At 31.6% G+C, this 15964-nt stretch overlaps 1 protein-coding gene across 10 annotated transcripts in view; it reads left to right on the top strand.

Moving 5' to 3' along the window:
- The window catches only part of LOC143245191 (uncharacterized), a 129721-nt gene that overhangs the window by 69558 nt on the left and 44199 nt on the right, over positions 1-15964 (top strand). For all 10 annotated transcript variants that reach the window (XM_076491245.1, XM_076491236.1, XM_076491239.1 and 7 more), the window contains exons 3-6: positions 10355-10546; positions 14430-14543; positions 15463-15596; positions 15737-15837. In XM_076491245.1, the coding sequence (XP_076347360.1) occupies positions 10355-10546; positions 14430-14543; positions 15463-15596; positions 15737-15837 (541 nt within the window). The remainder of the gene's footprint in view (positions 1-10354; positions 10547-14429; positions 14544-15462; positions 15597-15736; positions 15838-15964) is intronic.

Raw genomic sequence — 15964 nt, forward strand, 5'->3', positions numbered from 1 at the left:
GAGCAATGTAAACTAATGAAAAAAATATTATAGTGCTATAAATCTTTATCCACGATGGGCAAAAATTCCAAATATTCCATGTTTTAGTTTTGTACTTAACAACAAACAATCATGATGGCAATATTTCCATTATTTAAATGATTGGAATATTTAAAACTAGTAATAATCATAAACTCTATTTCTAACTAGCTGATTATTTTATGAGTTGTGACATTACGAGATTAAGCTGACAAAATTTAAATTAATCAAAAATAGTAATGAGAAATCATAATGGTAATATTTTGATTACTGTATAGTTGGAATGTTAAAAAACAGTAACTCGATTATTCTTGTGACATTAATTAATTCAATCATAATTTGAAGAAACTGATATTTTAGTTGTCACTGAGCATTGTAATCAATGCTTTTATGTTAACCTAAAGATTATCTAAGAAGGTCAAAACATTGTTCTGTATTTGAGTTTAATTAAAGTTTTAATACCCATACCAGTTATCTTCAGAATACGTTTCTACTTTAAGTGAGTTTCTCATCATCATGAATTACTGAAATCAGATCTCTCTCTTCTTCAATGCTTTTCTTTCTGACTGAAGTGCATTTTTTGATGATAACGGGAGTTTTGACATTTGAACATTGAAACAGAGCTCACCCCACTTCAGTGTGCTAGGCCTTCTCACTCTTTGCCAGATGTGATCCTATTCTTGTTTCTACTGATGATTCAATTACTCATATTCTATTCAGCCCTTTTCATGGCTTTTTCCTGCTACAATCATCCTGATGGTTCCTATTTCAGGACCTGCTTATTTCAGGTATTACCTATATTTTTCTGATCCAATTTTTCTTTTTTTCCAGTGGAATAATATTGCTCCCCAGATCTTCTGTGGGGATTAAATTTAGGTGGGCACACTCATCTTGGGTGATTTTAACATTGTCTCGCCTCTGGATTTCCTCTCTTATGGCAATAATTTCTCTATTCTTAGGTTATGGTTGTTAATTTTCAGCTAGGCCTAGTATTATTTCTTCCCCTATTCCTACTCTCTTGTTCTTCTCCTCCCTCTGAACCTAAGATTTACAGATTTACTTATTCTATGGTTCTAATGTTGGCACCTCTCGCATTGCTTGACATTTCAATTCCTCATTCCCGTTCTCATGATTCCCATTCTCTTTCCCTTCTCAATCTTAAACTTCCCTTATTCATATAGGAATATCCTTTCTTCATTCTCATGCATGGAATTTGCCCACCCTGTTACCTTGAGGACCAGACTTTCTGTTAATATGGAATTATTCTCATAACATTCTTACCATTATTACACTGTATTAGTCTCTGACCATTTGTAGAAGATTCTTTTCTCACTGGTCCTTCTGTCACACCCTTTCCTCATGGCAGTATTTCTGTGTACCACATTTATGCCTTTTTTTTATCTCATTGTGTCTGTATCCATAGCATTTCTCCTTTCTTAGTACCAAGAAGTTTCTTACCTTGTTCTTTCTGGAACTCCTTTGTTCTCTTTAGTCCTTATTGCCTGAAAGAGACCTCAGTAAGGTTTTGTACAATATTGTGCATGCCCCATTTGAGCTACTGACTTCATAGATTTCAAATTCGATTTCTGTCATGACTTGTTTTCTCCTGCTTCTCTTGTTCGACTACCAGTATTCCTTGAGATGCTTCTCATACTCTTTTTCACTACAGTTACCTTTTCTTCTCCCAAGACTGTTCTTTTCCTTTTCAGACTTTGACTACTTAAGAGGTACACAGTACTTCTCTTCCATTTCTTTCTTTCTTTTTTCTCTCACCTATTGGACCATTTGCACCTGGCTTAACTTATGTGCCTTCATGGGCTGTTTGATGTACCATATCACAAACCCCTTAATTTACAAGGTCCCACCTTTGTCTGTCATTATAATAAGACTCCTCTTTTTCCATGGCCCTCTTTTCTTTTTCTCTTAAAGGATGGGCCCATTGACATATTCTTTTTGGGATGTGTATGCTCACAGACTATTTCCATTTTATACATTCAATTTGTCACTTTTATCATTCCCTTACATCTCTCTTTTGTTGGTCTTTAGAAGAGCACCTACAGGCAGGCATGTGGACATGCTCTATATATGCATCTTCTTCTCTAGACCTTCTGGTAATGTTATCTTCTGATTATTTTCATCTTCCACAGGTACCATTCTTTAGTCACACTCGTATTTGAGAATAATATATAGTATTTTTTTTTTCAGAATCTATCTTTTGTTACATAGGAATCTATTGGGTGACTAGTGTTACCTCTCAGGGTATACTTGCCCAAAATCTATTCTACATGTGTCCATTCTGAAATGGGGTGTTCTGTAAAACCTCTTGAGTTATCCTTTTCATATATATGTTTATATATCTATATTCATCTTATTGTCCAATCCAATATTGGAAACTGAGTTAGATCTTTGGTGAGTTATGGGGATCTGAGCACCTTCTTTAAGTTTAAGCAGTATGAATCTTCCATCCTTCCTCGAATGGAGCATGGGAGACCATTGCCAGTTACCAGCAGCCAGTTGTTTTGGTAGTGGATTGTGGAATAACTGTCCCTGCTTGGGCTAGAATAAGGGGTGATAATATAGTATGAAGTGGGGCAATAGTGACGTCTTTGGTATAGTACTATATAAAGAAGATAGTCACACATGCCACAAATGCCCTTAACATGGAGCTTAAGCCTGTTCAGTAAAGTTGAGATGATCATGTACTACATATGGACCAACAGCACTTAATGCAGTGCCTTCTTCTTGCAGACAGTCTACTCTATAAAGTCTGTTCAGTTGAGTAGAGGTAAGAACTCATTATACATCCTTCTCCTTCTGCAGCCATCAGAATCAAGATGACATATATATCCCACACATCCTTCTCCTTCTGCAGCCATCAGAATCAAGAGACATATATATCCCACACATCCTTCTCCTTCTGCAGCCATCAGAATCAAGAGACATATATATCCCACACATCCTTCTCCTTCTGCAGCCATCAGAATCAAGAGACATATATATCCCACACATCCTTCTCCTTCTGCAGCCATCAGAATCAAGATGACATATATATCCCACACATCCTTCTCCTTCTGCAGCCATCAGAATCAAGATGACATATATATCCCACACATCCTTCTCCTTCTGCAGCCATCAGAATCAAGAGACATATATATCCCACACATCCTTCTCCTTCTGCAGCCATCAGAATCAAGATGACATACTCAACACCAGGCCTTACTAAATAACAAGTGTGCTCTCCTCATACAATTGGTATAATTTCCATAGATTCTGAAGGTGGAGTTTAGGTGAATACTCCATACACATCTGTGATGTATGTCTCACATACCCTTCTTCCACAGTGGGCATTGAGCCCATAGAGACTGGTGAAACTACAACCATTCCTGTGACCCAGATTTGACTTCTGTGCCTCTTCCATTCTATGTTGTTGAAGGGTATACTCTGGACGATAAGAGAGGTGGTCTTGCATGGGTATGCTCCTTTGGAATTCCTGCCATTGAGTGTCACACCCTATGAGGATAATTCTGGTGTTTTCTGAAAGGTGTTCATTTAGATAAAGTATGCATTGGTCTCTCCACTATACTAACATAGAATCCCAGCTAATCTGTGTGGGAGACAAGTTATCATCTTATTTTCCTAACCTGAAAATGTATTTCCAGTATATTTTTACCTCTTCATACATTCTTACTCATCCTCCCCACTTTTTACACATATTTTCTTACTTTTCTTATTAAAGAATGAAGAACTGTGAGAGCAAATGCACTGAAAAAGTTAGTACAGATGTAGATGTGTCACTCTCCTAGCAGTGGAGGTCTTGGGTAATATAATGACATCATTATACAGTGGCCCAATACATGTAAAATTAACTGGAAATTGCCTCAAGGCTTATGGCATGCAAACCTCTGACAGAAAATCTGAGTTAAGAAGTGAGTATTTAACAGAAATACATTTTCTGGTATGGAAAATGTTAATTTTCTATTGGAAACTGAGTTGGATTTTAGTGTATTTCATATATTCCTACTAAACCTTAAAATACTTTAGATGAGATCTTACCTTTGGCAACAAATCACTTTACAGTTTTATAATATCAGCCTTTACTGTTTTTTTGTTTTTTTTTAACAAAGCTGAGGATACAAGATTTCGAACTGAACTAACACTATCACAGTTTGATGTGTAGCTGTGCAACAGAAACGATACATGATGGGCTTTGAAATTTTCTCCGCTCAAAAGATCAATCTGACTTTAAAGTTGTATTTTGTTATGTTTATGTGAAGCATAAAAATACTTATGTGTATTATTAAACCTTTAAGATATCAAATGGAAGCTTTGTAATGGAGAAAGGAAATAGAGCAGTAACAGTAAACGACTTTTCACTAATATTTTGGTAATGAAGAAGGAAATTAGATGTCATGTATAATAAGTAAGTCTTCTTTAAAATGTGGAAGAGTTTTTTGTTGTTTCTTTTAAAATATTAATACAGTTGATGAGAAATAGTTTCAAAAACGCTTGGGTGAAACACCTGGCTTTAGTAAAATATTTATTTATCATAGTTATTTGAAGGAGTGAAATAAGATACTATCAGAGGATTTAAAAACACATTTCACTGTAAACTCTGGAAATTCCTGATTATTTTATTTTATTTGTTGGTGTTAAGTTTCCAAGTAATAATTATGAGAATTAAGACCATATAAAATTACAGTTCATTACTTTATATCCATATTTTACTTTAAACTGGTTTACTATAAGGTAGTACAAAACTTAGGCTGAGGTAGGTGTAATATTTATTTTTGATGTTAATATTTTATATTGTTATTTTTATGCTATGGAACTGAGAATAGTTTGTAGTAACTTTTATGTTTTAGTTTACCAAACACTAAAACATGAAAGGACAACTCTTGTTTCATGTTCCACATTGTTACCATGGCTATTTTACTCATTTTACTTTGGGTAATGATAGGCTTAATTTTTACAGTTTAGGATATTCATTAAGAAAGGTGTAAGACTCACAAAATAACTTGTAGTACTAAATGTAATTATTTGAAATATGATTAAAGGTGTTTGTTTTGACCTTTACCAGTTGACTAATGTGATAAACGTATTTTAAGTAGTTATAAATAAATGTTATCTCAGATAAATGTGATATTTTTAAATTAAAGCAAATCCAAGTTACTATACTTTTGTACATTGTATTTTTAAAACTTAATAACATATGTAGGTATTGTTTTACAAGCACTTAATATTTTCGTAAGGCTATTTTTTATCATTATTAGTAGTGATAATTTTAACACAAGATATATATGGCAAATTTAGCGTGTGACTAGCTTATCAGTAGTAATGATATGTTTGACTTGTTTAAAAATGGTTTTAGCACACAGATAACTATATATTAAAACTGTAGGTTTGGGGTTAGCGTTTCCTTTGTTAAGGTTTCATAAGACATTAGCCACTAGGGCTGGACAATTAATGGAATTTATTAATCAAGTAATTGTTGAGCTAATTAACTGATTATATTCAACAAATTATTATTCTCATTGAATGATTTTGCTGAAGTGGCTAGCCAAATATTGGAAGTGGATTTCTTAGTCACATGGTTATAATAATCCAGGAATATCCTGCATTGACAGTTGGCACAGCAATGGTGTTAATAGGTTTAGACCAAATAGCTTCTCCTATTCCAAATTTTGTAATAAATGGTATTTTAGGTTGAATTTTTTAGGGAATATACAGAGAGATGTGTACTTAGTTTAAGGTTGACATTTTCCAGATCTTTTACTCTGTCACTGATGTTTTGTTCTACCTTGGTAATCTGTTTTTGTGTTTCTTCAGTTTTGTCATAACAGTCTTTGTTATTACATTCTTTATGTACTTTGATGCCTTTTTCTGTTTTTCAGTCTTAGTTTCGTCCCATTGTACATCTGTAATAGCTTCATAAATCTTGTCTTTAGTCATGTGTTTTCTCTTAATTCTGCTTTGAATGTCGTGACTTTCTTCTAATTTTCATTTTTCTTGACTTTATTTTATTTAATTTTCTTGTTTTTCTAATTTTCTCTGTCTTTCTTCTTGTTCTTCTTCTACATCTTCATTGTATTCTTCTGATTTTCTGTTTAATTCTTCTTCATCATGGTTTAGTTTTATAACTTTTTTTTATCATCATTTCTTTCTACACTTTCATCATTTACAACAGATTTACAATCTTGCTATGTACCTTAGTTATCATCATCTTGAAAATCAGTTAGAATTCTATTTTATTTTGACCAAAATAATCCCACTTTTGACACCAGTTTTATGACATATTCTATCATTGGGTGAGTTCAGCCAAATTATTTGGTGAAAATAATGTGAAGTCCACCCACACAGTGATAATAAATTAACTCATTTTTTCAAAAACATTATCTACATGATAAATTCACTTTTCACACAAGTTGTAGGCATCATAGGTTACAAGCATCATTTTCACTGTGATCTATCTGCACTTTAATCATAAAGTTCACTTACTGAATTTCCTTGCTAACTGAATGAGTGACTGAACAGACATGATAACACTCACTGTCTAACAATGAATTGAAAAACTTGTCAGATTTTCACACACTACTTATTTATATTCGTAATATATTTTTATTTGTTAAAATTCTATGGAATGTTAAGTAACTACATCATTATGATATTTATTATAATCTTTCTAGATCTAGCATTATCATCATGATTAGCAGCTCCCTCTACTAAACAGTTAATTTAAAACACTGAAGACATAACTTAGAACAATAGGAATTGTGCAATATATCAAACTGGAAATAATCCATTTCACTTTTTTATGTGCTCTGAGCTGCCACTTTCTTAGTTACTTTATCAAAACCTTCAGGTATGTTGACAACATGCCATTATTCATTGACTTAGTTTTCTTAGGTATTTCAAACGATCATATAGAATTTACAGTGGTGCTTAGTGTTATGCATTAAGAGATTTTTAAGTTGCTTCTCTATTATGCTTGAAAATGTGGTTATAATATATGTTGTTGAAATTTCAAATTAACTTTGCTCCTTAATGTGGAATTTTTTTAACTCGACTGATTTAATTTTGGGTGTGTGTGACAAGTTCTTCATGTCACATGTAGTAATTCCCACTCTTGGTTTGTTTTTCATCAGTTTTAATGCATCATCATTTATGAAAATAAACTAGTTATTTTAAATGTACATGTTGTAACCAGCAATAATAGTTGTGACATAATACACAGTCACTAAATGTTACACATGATAGAATTGACTACTTTCTACAAAGAATCATTCAGAGAAACATAAGCTCACTAGATGAACTACATTCTAAGTTGCTACATCTACAAACATGTGTTCAATTTTTTTAACAAGCTTGAGTCAAGTAAAACATAACAATATAACTAATTATACTAGTATGTGAGCAAAAAACTGTAATTTATAGAAGGTGTGTGTAAACACAGACAGAGAACTTGAAAAGTTAATCATTACAGTTTTTACAAGAATTCTTTTAAGTGTTACATTATATCAACTCCTCAATTATTATCCTGATTTGGCAGATGCATTTAATAATGTCTTTGTATCCTGTGATAAGTTGTGCTGCACAGAAGTACTACAGGGTGGCCCATAAGTCCCTACCCATCCACATATCTTATGTATCCAGTGTATCTGTGTGCTGTCCGTCATTATCGCTGCATAATATTATGCGACACCATTTTCTGTGAGACATTTTCAAGTGTAAATGGGCTTAAATCAGCCATATTTCTCTGAAAAAAAAGAAAAAATTATAATACATGCATTATTGAATATAACATGATAATATATGGATGGGTAGGGACTTATGGGCCCCTCTGTAGGTTGAGGTTCTAACCTGGGAGCCATTTTAAACTTTTCTAGGACAATTTGATAGGTTATATATATGTTAACCTTTAGAATAATTATCATTTTAACAATCTGTTCATAACCCATGAAAATACTAGGAATACTAAGTTTGTGCCCTGATCTGGGAGCTGTTTTGATTTACCTAAATGGAACCTTGTGCTTTGGTATGCTTTTCAAAAGTTGTGGGTTTAAGACCCTGTCTGGTTTAAGCTACTTTCAAATTTTTACAAAACCAACAATGGTTGCAATAATGTATGTGCTTCAAAAATCTCATTTTTTAAAATGCTTGTTGTTTATTTGATTAACTGATTGTGAATAGAATCAGTTCATTGGACCAACCCTGTATTGGAGAAACAATTTTAATTATAATCCCATATTTCTTATACATATATACATAAGATGTTGCAAGGTTTTAGTGGAATGTATGAATATGTTATGCCCAGAACGGCCAGGTGGTTAAGGCACTCAACTCGTAATCCAAGGGTCGTGGGTTTGAATCCCTGTCACATAAAACGTTTGCCCTTGCAGCCATGGAGGTGATATTATGTGATGGTCAGTCCCACTTTTCATTGGTAAAAGAGTAGCCCAAGAATTGACAGTAGGTGGTGATGACTAGTTGCCTTCCCTCTAGTCTTACACTGCTAAATGAAGGAGGGCTAGCACAGACAGCCCTTGTGCAGCTTTGCACGAAATTAAAAACAAACAAACAGGTATGTTGTAGACAAAAAATTATATGTTTTACAAAAGCATTTGTAGCTATGTCTGAATCAACTATGTCAGTCAGGCTCAGACTCTAACAAGTCAGGGTGCATGGTGATGTTTATGAGAAAAAGAGAAATACTTGTAACAATACATAAAAATACTTATAACAATACATAAAAATACTTGTAACAATACATAAAAATACTTGTGACAAAACATAAAAATACTTGTGACAATACATAAAAATACTTGTAACAATACATAAAAATACTTGTAACAATACATAAAAATACTTGTGACAATACATAAAAATACTTGTAACAATACATAAAAATACTTGTGACAATACATAAAAATACTTGTAACAATACATAAAAATACTTGTAACAATACATAAAAATACTTGTGACAATACATAAAAATACTTGTAACAATACATAAAAATACTTGTAACAATACATAAAAATACTTGTAACAGTTCACAAGGTTAATCCTGTAACTTATACTGTATACATCATCATTCATACTCCAGGTCAGTGTAAACTGTTATACTCCAGGGATGACTATAAAGTGATGATTGATAATTGTATTAGTCTACAAGGTCAGTTGTGTAATGTATATTAAACTATTTTATGTAGAGGATAAATTCCACTGGTTTCATAAGCACTGTGTATTTACTTCAGTTATTACTCTAGTTCAATAAGCAGTACATATATATCTGATTTCTTTTCAAACAAACTTCATGAAGCAGTTCTGATATTTTAGAAAAATATACACTGATTACTTTTCTTTCAATTTTTTTATTAAAAAGCAGAGAATGACTAAACAAGGTCTTGTACAGATTTTGGGTTTACACAACTATAGATCACAGACCATGACAAACAAAATTGAAAAAAAAATTTAAGAACTCACTTTTGTTTCCATACAATTTTTTGTTTTTTCTAAATATTGATCACAAATCAAAGACAATGATAAAGCATTAATAGAACTGTTAATATAATGTATCTAAACCAATGTTTGATTCATTAGAAGTTCTGTTGGCAACTGTACTTTGTCTTGATTTCATAGTAATAGCTTTTAATGATAAATTTTATATCCTTACATTGTAGCACTATAGTAGTGACACAACCATAACGCAAAATTTTATTATCTGTTCTCTCCTGATTTCTTTTAACCAGTTTTTAAAAGTCTGAAGTACATAGTTAGTAATTTTTTTTGTTCTAGTATAGTATTTTAAATACCTTTTTCAATTAATTTTTTACCTCAGTACATGTATTCCCATGAAAAGTTTTGTATTTTCTTATAGCAAAGTCACATTGGGCTATCTACCGTGTCCACTGAGGGAAACTAAACCCTTGATTTTAGTGTTTAAATCCAAAGACTTACTGTTGTCTCAACGGGGGGTTCTTTAAGAAAGCAAAATACACACTATTCTTAAAGTTTAATGAACAAAATAATGTAAAGAAAAAAAAAAGGAAACTTCTTAATAATAGATTAACATTTGTCTTACTTAAAATTGTCTATTTGGTATAAATTGCTCTTAAACACCACATATGGGTGGGTAGAGGTAGACTTGTGAATCTATTTACTTCATTGTTTTCTTTGAATTTTCAGTATTAGGTTTTAAAACCATGTTATTCTAGATTAGTATTTCTATAACAGTGACTCTTACTTTGTGTATAAAGAAAAATGCAGATATTATTTTAGAAAGTGTTCCATTATTATTCTTGTGTGGCTTATTTGATGTAAGTGACTTTCTTCAATAGGTGGATCGAAGTAGAATGAAGCAGGAAACCACTACAAAGAAACAAAGTACATCTAGCAGTAAGTCACAACATATAGAAAAAGTAGTAACACATAAAGACAGTCATGGACAGAAGGTGACAACTTCCAAGCAGTCAGAACAGAGCACTACCAGACATTACCATGAAGTTAATGGAGTGTCAGAAAATGAAAAAGTGAGGTTTTATCATTTATTAGTCCATTATCAAGGGAAGCATGACTTGGTATAACTAAAATAACCCATTGATGTGTAAATTTTCCTGGTTTAATAAGAATAAAATAAAAATTATTAGGTTAAAACTTTTAAATAAATGGGTTTATAAGGTGATGAACAATATCATACTTTAATTATAAAACGATCACCCGATGGCAGAGCCATAGTGTTCTTCAGATATTTGAAGAGTGACATTTGCACATGACATCTACTAATCAAATGTTTATTTCTAGAATCTTTAGTTCTGCATCATGTATGAATTTCAGTTGAGTTATTTTTTTTATACTTTATTATACAATTTTAGTCCACTTAGTCATATTATAAAGGTGCAGTTTACTTGCGTCAGCGAACGTATTATGCTAATGTAATAAGTTGGCAATCAATAATTTACAAGAGCAATGAAGTAATTTATTTTTGGGGATATATAACTGAAGAAGACAAATGATTGTCCTTTGGAAACATGCAGTGTTCCTTCTCGTCAATACATTATTATACTTACAATCCCTGTTTTCCAACTTTTATTGGTTTAGTAGGGCATCACAAGATTTTACCAAACCAGAATCAGTAAACAGTGGTCATCTCTTTCAGTTGAGATTATGGTGTCTTTGTAACTTTATCATTGTTTTGGACACAGTTCCACATGATGCTAATAATACTTTGATAAAGTTATAGGTAATTTGCAGAAGTTTGCTTGTTGCTTGGATTGGCTGGTTTTCATTCACTTAATGACTCTCCATATGATTAGAGCATTCATTGTTTGAGGCTTAGCCATGGTTCATAAACAGTTAGAACTTTACTGACTTATAAATCAACCGATTTACATAAAACTGACCTTAAGGAGGAGAATAGATATTATTTTGTAGCAGAGATACTGCCTTGTCTAAACTGTGATTTTATATTTTAATTATTTTGTAATACAGATATTTGATTTAAACCCAGGGCACACTACCTTAAGTGGAATTCTTTTTCATTAATTTAGATTCATACCCTGTTGTGTTTTATCAACTGCATGTTAACATGAATGTATTACCTCTGTAGCAGAAGTCTTGATGTAGTGATTATGAAACCGATGATCAGGATGCGGAGTATGGAAAAACTAATTTTTTCCTATATCTGTGTTAAAACTGATACAGAACTTCTCTATAGCTATTAATAAAGTATTAGTTTTTACCTATTTATGAAGGAGCTTGAAGGTCAGAAGTGAATTATTGAGAAGTTTATTGACTGAATATTAGATTGTGAAAAACATCTAATCAGGACCTCATATTATGGGACAGAGGTTTACTGTGTTACAGAAAGTTAAATCTTTGTACACCTTGCATCTTCTACTGCAGAATAAATAAATCATTAAAGTCTAAAAAAAATGTTACATAAGTTTTAGTTATTATTTTAAGAACCTGGTTTGAACAAACTTCAGTCAATTTATAAAAACAACAACACTGCTTTCATTTCAACCTGATTTTGATCATGATTGTCAAATGGTTAGATCAGACATGAGTTATTTAAGTTAAGTGGGAAAAATCTTGTAATGTATATCTATATGTCAATCATTGTTATATTTCATGAAAATGCATAAATATTACCTCATCTTGCAAGTAGTTTGTATCTGTCGACGTCATTACTTAGATGTTGTTAACCATTTCTCTTGAGTTGCATAAAACAAGGCAAAAACGACTGGTGGTGATTATAGAATTGGACAATTAATGTATATAATCAATTATTTGTGAATATTTGCTACAAGTATTGTCTGTTCTGGAAAGTGTTAACTGATATTTACCTCATCCTGCACAATGATATACATTTCCTGAATACAGCTACTACAAGAACTGTCTATACTGTCAAACAGTTTATTAATATAAGATTATGGAATATTGTTTCAAATGTCATATTCTACTTATCAAATAAGTATTTATAAAGCTTGCCTCTCTTATGTTTCCAGTTTAATTATTTAAGAATATTTAGTCTTACTTGTCAGGTAGAAGTTTTGTAAACCTTTATCAGTACTCAGATCTACTGTTTACGTATATATAGTTATTATAAAGTTTGATAAATCAAAGAAACCATAACACAAAATAATTAGGATAAAGTCATTGAATTACTTGTAAATAATAAAATCAATTAAAACTATTTTCATACAGAGAGCATTATAATTAATTTGCGAGTACTCATTTTCTCTTCCAAGTTTTTGTTTCATGTATGACACATGCTTGATTTTAGTTAGTTTCTTGTACTTGTGATGTTTGACTGTGCTCAGAGGGTATGTTTCTGCTCCATGTTGAGCATGAAAATGTTAATATTATTTTTTTGCATACTTGTGGATCTAAATGTACTATGTGGGGAGAAGACATTATCAGATTGGTTAAACTTACAGTGATAATTCAGCACCATTTAAATAAACCGTTAACTCTATACTCAGTATATTGAAAATTATAACTGTATTGCTACTGTGGATTAGAATGTGTTTAGTAGGTAAGATACAACTTTTATTTTGTATTTTATTACTGTGAATTACTTTTTCTATTTTATAAATTCCTTGAGCCAAAATATATACAGCTTTATACCTTCAGAACATAGTTTTAGGTGGACAAAATAACAACACCTGATTCTAAGATTGTGTGGAGAAAAGCATGTTTAGAATGTGGTAAAAAAATCTTTTTGATAATTGTATTTGAAGCATACAGTATCATATCTTGCTCTGGATTGTATGTAAATTGAATTCCAATGGATTATAGTATGATTAACATTAATTCAGATGGATTTTATTGTATATTAATGAGTTATTATATGAATATGTTTTGCCTTGTTAACAGTTTGTTTATGAATGTAAGTTATACAAATGTTAAACACATTATAATAAAATCATTTTGAAGCCTCATTATGTCATCACAGTCTTTCTTCCCACATTCAGTCATAGTCTAGTTGATGCATTTTGACAACAGCTCTGAAGCATAGTTTCTGTTGCAAAATGCCTTGTTGTAAAGCTATGATATCCAACGCATATCACTTGCATTCCATAATGCATCTAATGTAAAAGAATGATATTATATATTTAAAAATGGCTGGTATGGGTAGAGAAAGCACTAATAGAGGAGCAAACAATGGGTTAACCTTCTTCGGTCATTGTTGTGAGCCAGCCGTTTTGAAATATATAATTTTCTTTACAAGTGGGTTTTCTCGTCATCATGCATTAAAAGGATGATAGTTTCACAGTACCCTTTTCAACAGTGTGATTACACAGAAATGTAGAAACTGCATTTGGTGCCTTGTGTCATGTTTTCAGATGAAGATCCTTGTTAATTTAGTCTCTTATTGTTACCTGGGGCAGATGGACACCTTCTGCCACAAACTAAATTTTTACCTGTTACAAGATACAGTACTTTAGTTATCACTTCTGGAGTTATAACTTGTTTCAGATCTCTCTATGAATGGTCCATACTGTTTCCAATGTCATTAAGTACAAAATCTTCATCTTGAAAATCATAAATTTCCAGCCTTAGCACATCCTTTCTAATCTGAGTGTATGAATGCTTTGTATTAGAAAGTATTGCATATCCTTCTCAAAAGCAATTGGTTTTTCCTAGCATCATTCCGCATGTGGTTTTGATAAATTCCATTCTAATGTTAATTTATATCAACTGTGCATTACTTATTTGCACATTCAAAATTGCTTTAATATAACACAATAAACCCTCTTTAGTTTATTGATTTTTGAAGTATTGCACTGTTTTAATATTTTTCAGCTATTTAGATTTGAAATCACACTTTATCTTATCAAAATTGTTTTATACTGAGCTGAGAAGTACAATATATACGTATATTTAACAGAAGTAAAATGTTCTAAATAGATGTCAAGTCTTACTGAGACACAGAAGAAAAATATCAGCATTGTGGAGAAAGAACCACTGAAAGAAGTTAAACCTTCAGTTGACAGAGCCAAAGTGACTCGAACCTTCAGTCAGGTACAGTTACAAAAAATAATTTGACTGTAAAATTCAACTCAATAGCATTTTCTCACATAGTGTGTATGTAACATGAAGGGTCTTAAAAGCCTATTTCATAGCTACTAAAGTTTTTAGATACTCATTAAGCATCATGGTCATGTTCTTTATTGGGTTGTTACTCAGAAGTTTCAAATATAAAACTTCTTAAATCATTATTACAAATATCTTGACTCTGGGTTTTTAAAATACTGTTAATGAACATTGGGCTGAATTAAACACAGACTAAGCAACTTGTATTTCATATATTGTTACACATTCTTTTGACCTATCACTTTAAGAAAAATATGAATAACAATTATGAGACGAAAATATAATTACTGAAAAGTAGGATTTAATGCATATAAAAGTATGTTGGTTGAACTTAGTTATTTGTCCAGTGGAGTGGGAAAAGAATTTCTGTTATTAACATTTTCTTTTCTGTAGTTTGTATTATATAAACATGGGATTGATTTTAATTAGGAAATTTAAATTTTAAACATTGTAAGAAAGTGAAATTTAAAGCTGTTGGGTTAGGTATATTTTTCAGAATCAAAAATACCCATACTTATTGACAGGACCTAAGAATGACATGTATTCAAAATTTTATGTACAATACTGTAAAATCATGGTTGGAGAACAAATGAGTTCCTTCTAGGTTTTTTGTTGTATTTTATTCACATAATGTGTTTTCAGTCAAAAAGCAGATTATATCGATGTAAAGGTAATTTTTGCACAGTATTAAGTGGTATAGTGCTTGCTGTTGGAGGTAAATGCTTGAAAGTTCGAAGTCCATATCTAGATAATGCTCTCTATGACATGTAACATATGATAATGATGCACTGTAAACTGAGTGAGAACTGTGTATTATGTTGCCCAAAGCTGAATAACTCTGTTACAGAGCCAAAAGGATGAAAAAGAGATATTGTGTCGAATCTGTGGTCAGCACGTTTACCTTATGGATAAGATCAAAGCAGAGAAGAGTGCTTTTCACAAATCATGCTTTCGTTGCAAAGAGTGTGGCAAGACCCTAAAGTAAGTTGATTTTTTGGCTTCTGAGAGTTTTTTTGATTGTGTGTTCTTTGATAAAAGTAAGTTATATATTTCAAAATAATAATGTAATAAATAAAGAGACATTCAAGCTAATGTTTTTGATAAATACATTAAATTTGTAGTGTGGACACATATTCTTCCCATGAAGGTCAGATCTATTGCAAGCCCCATTTCAAACAGCTGTTTCAACCTAAGGCTAAATTTGAAGAAGATGCTGGCCCAAGTAAGTGTGCTAATAATTAAATTAATTCTTTCTGATCACAGTTTTCATCAATAAATGTTTATGTCTAAATGTTTTACAACTACAAAAAGTTATACATTATTTATTCAGAACTTTATTTTATAACATT

The sequence above is a fragment of the Tachypleus tridentatus genome, chromosome 2 (genome assembly GCF_004210375.1).
Source record: "Tachypleus tridentatus isolate NWPU-2018 chromosome 2, ASM421037v1, whole genome shotgun sequence".
NCBI lineage: Eukaryota > Metazoa > Arthropoda > Merostomata > Xiphosura > Limulidae > Tachypleus > Tachypleus tridentatus.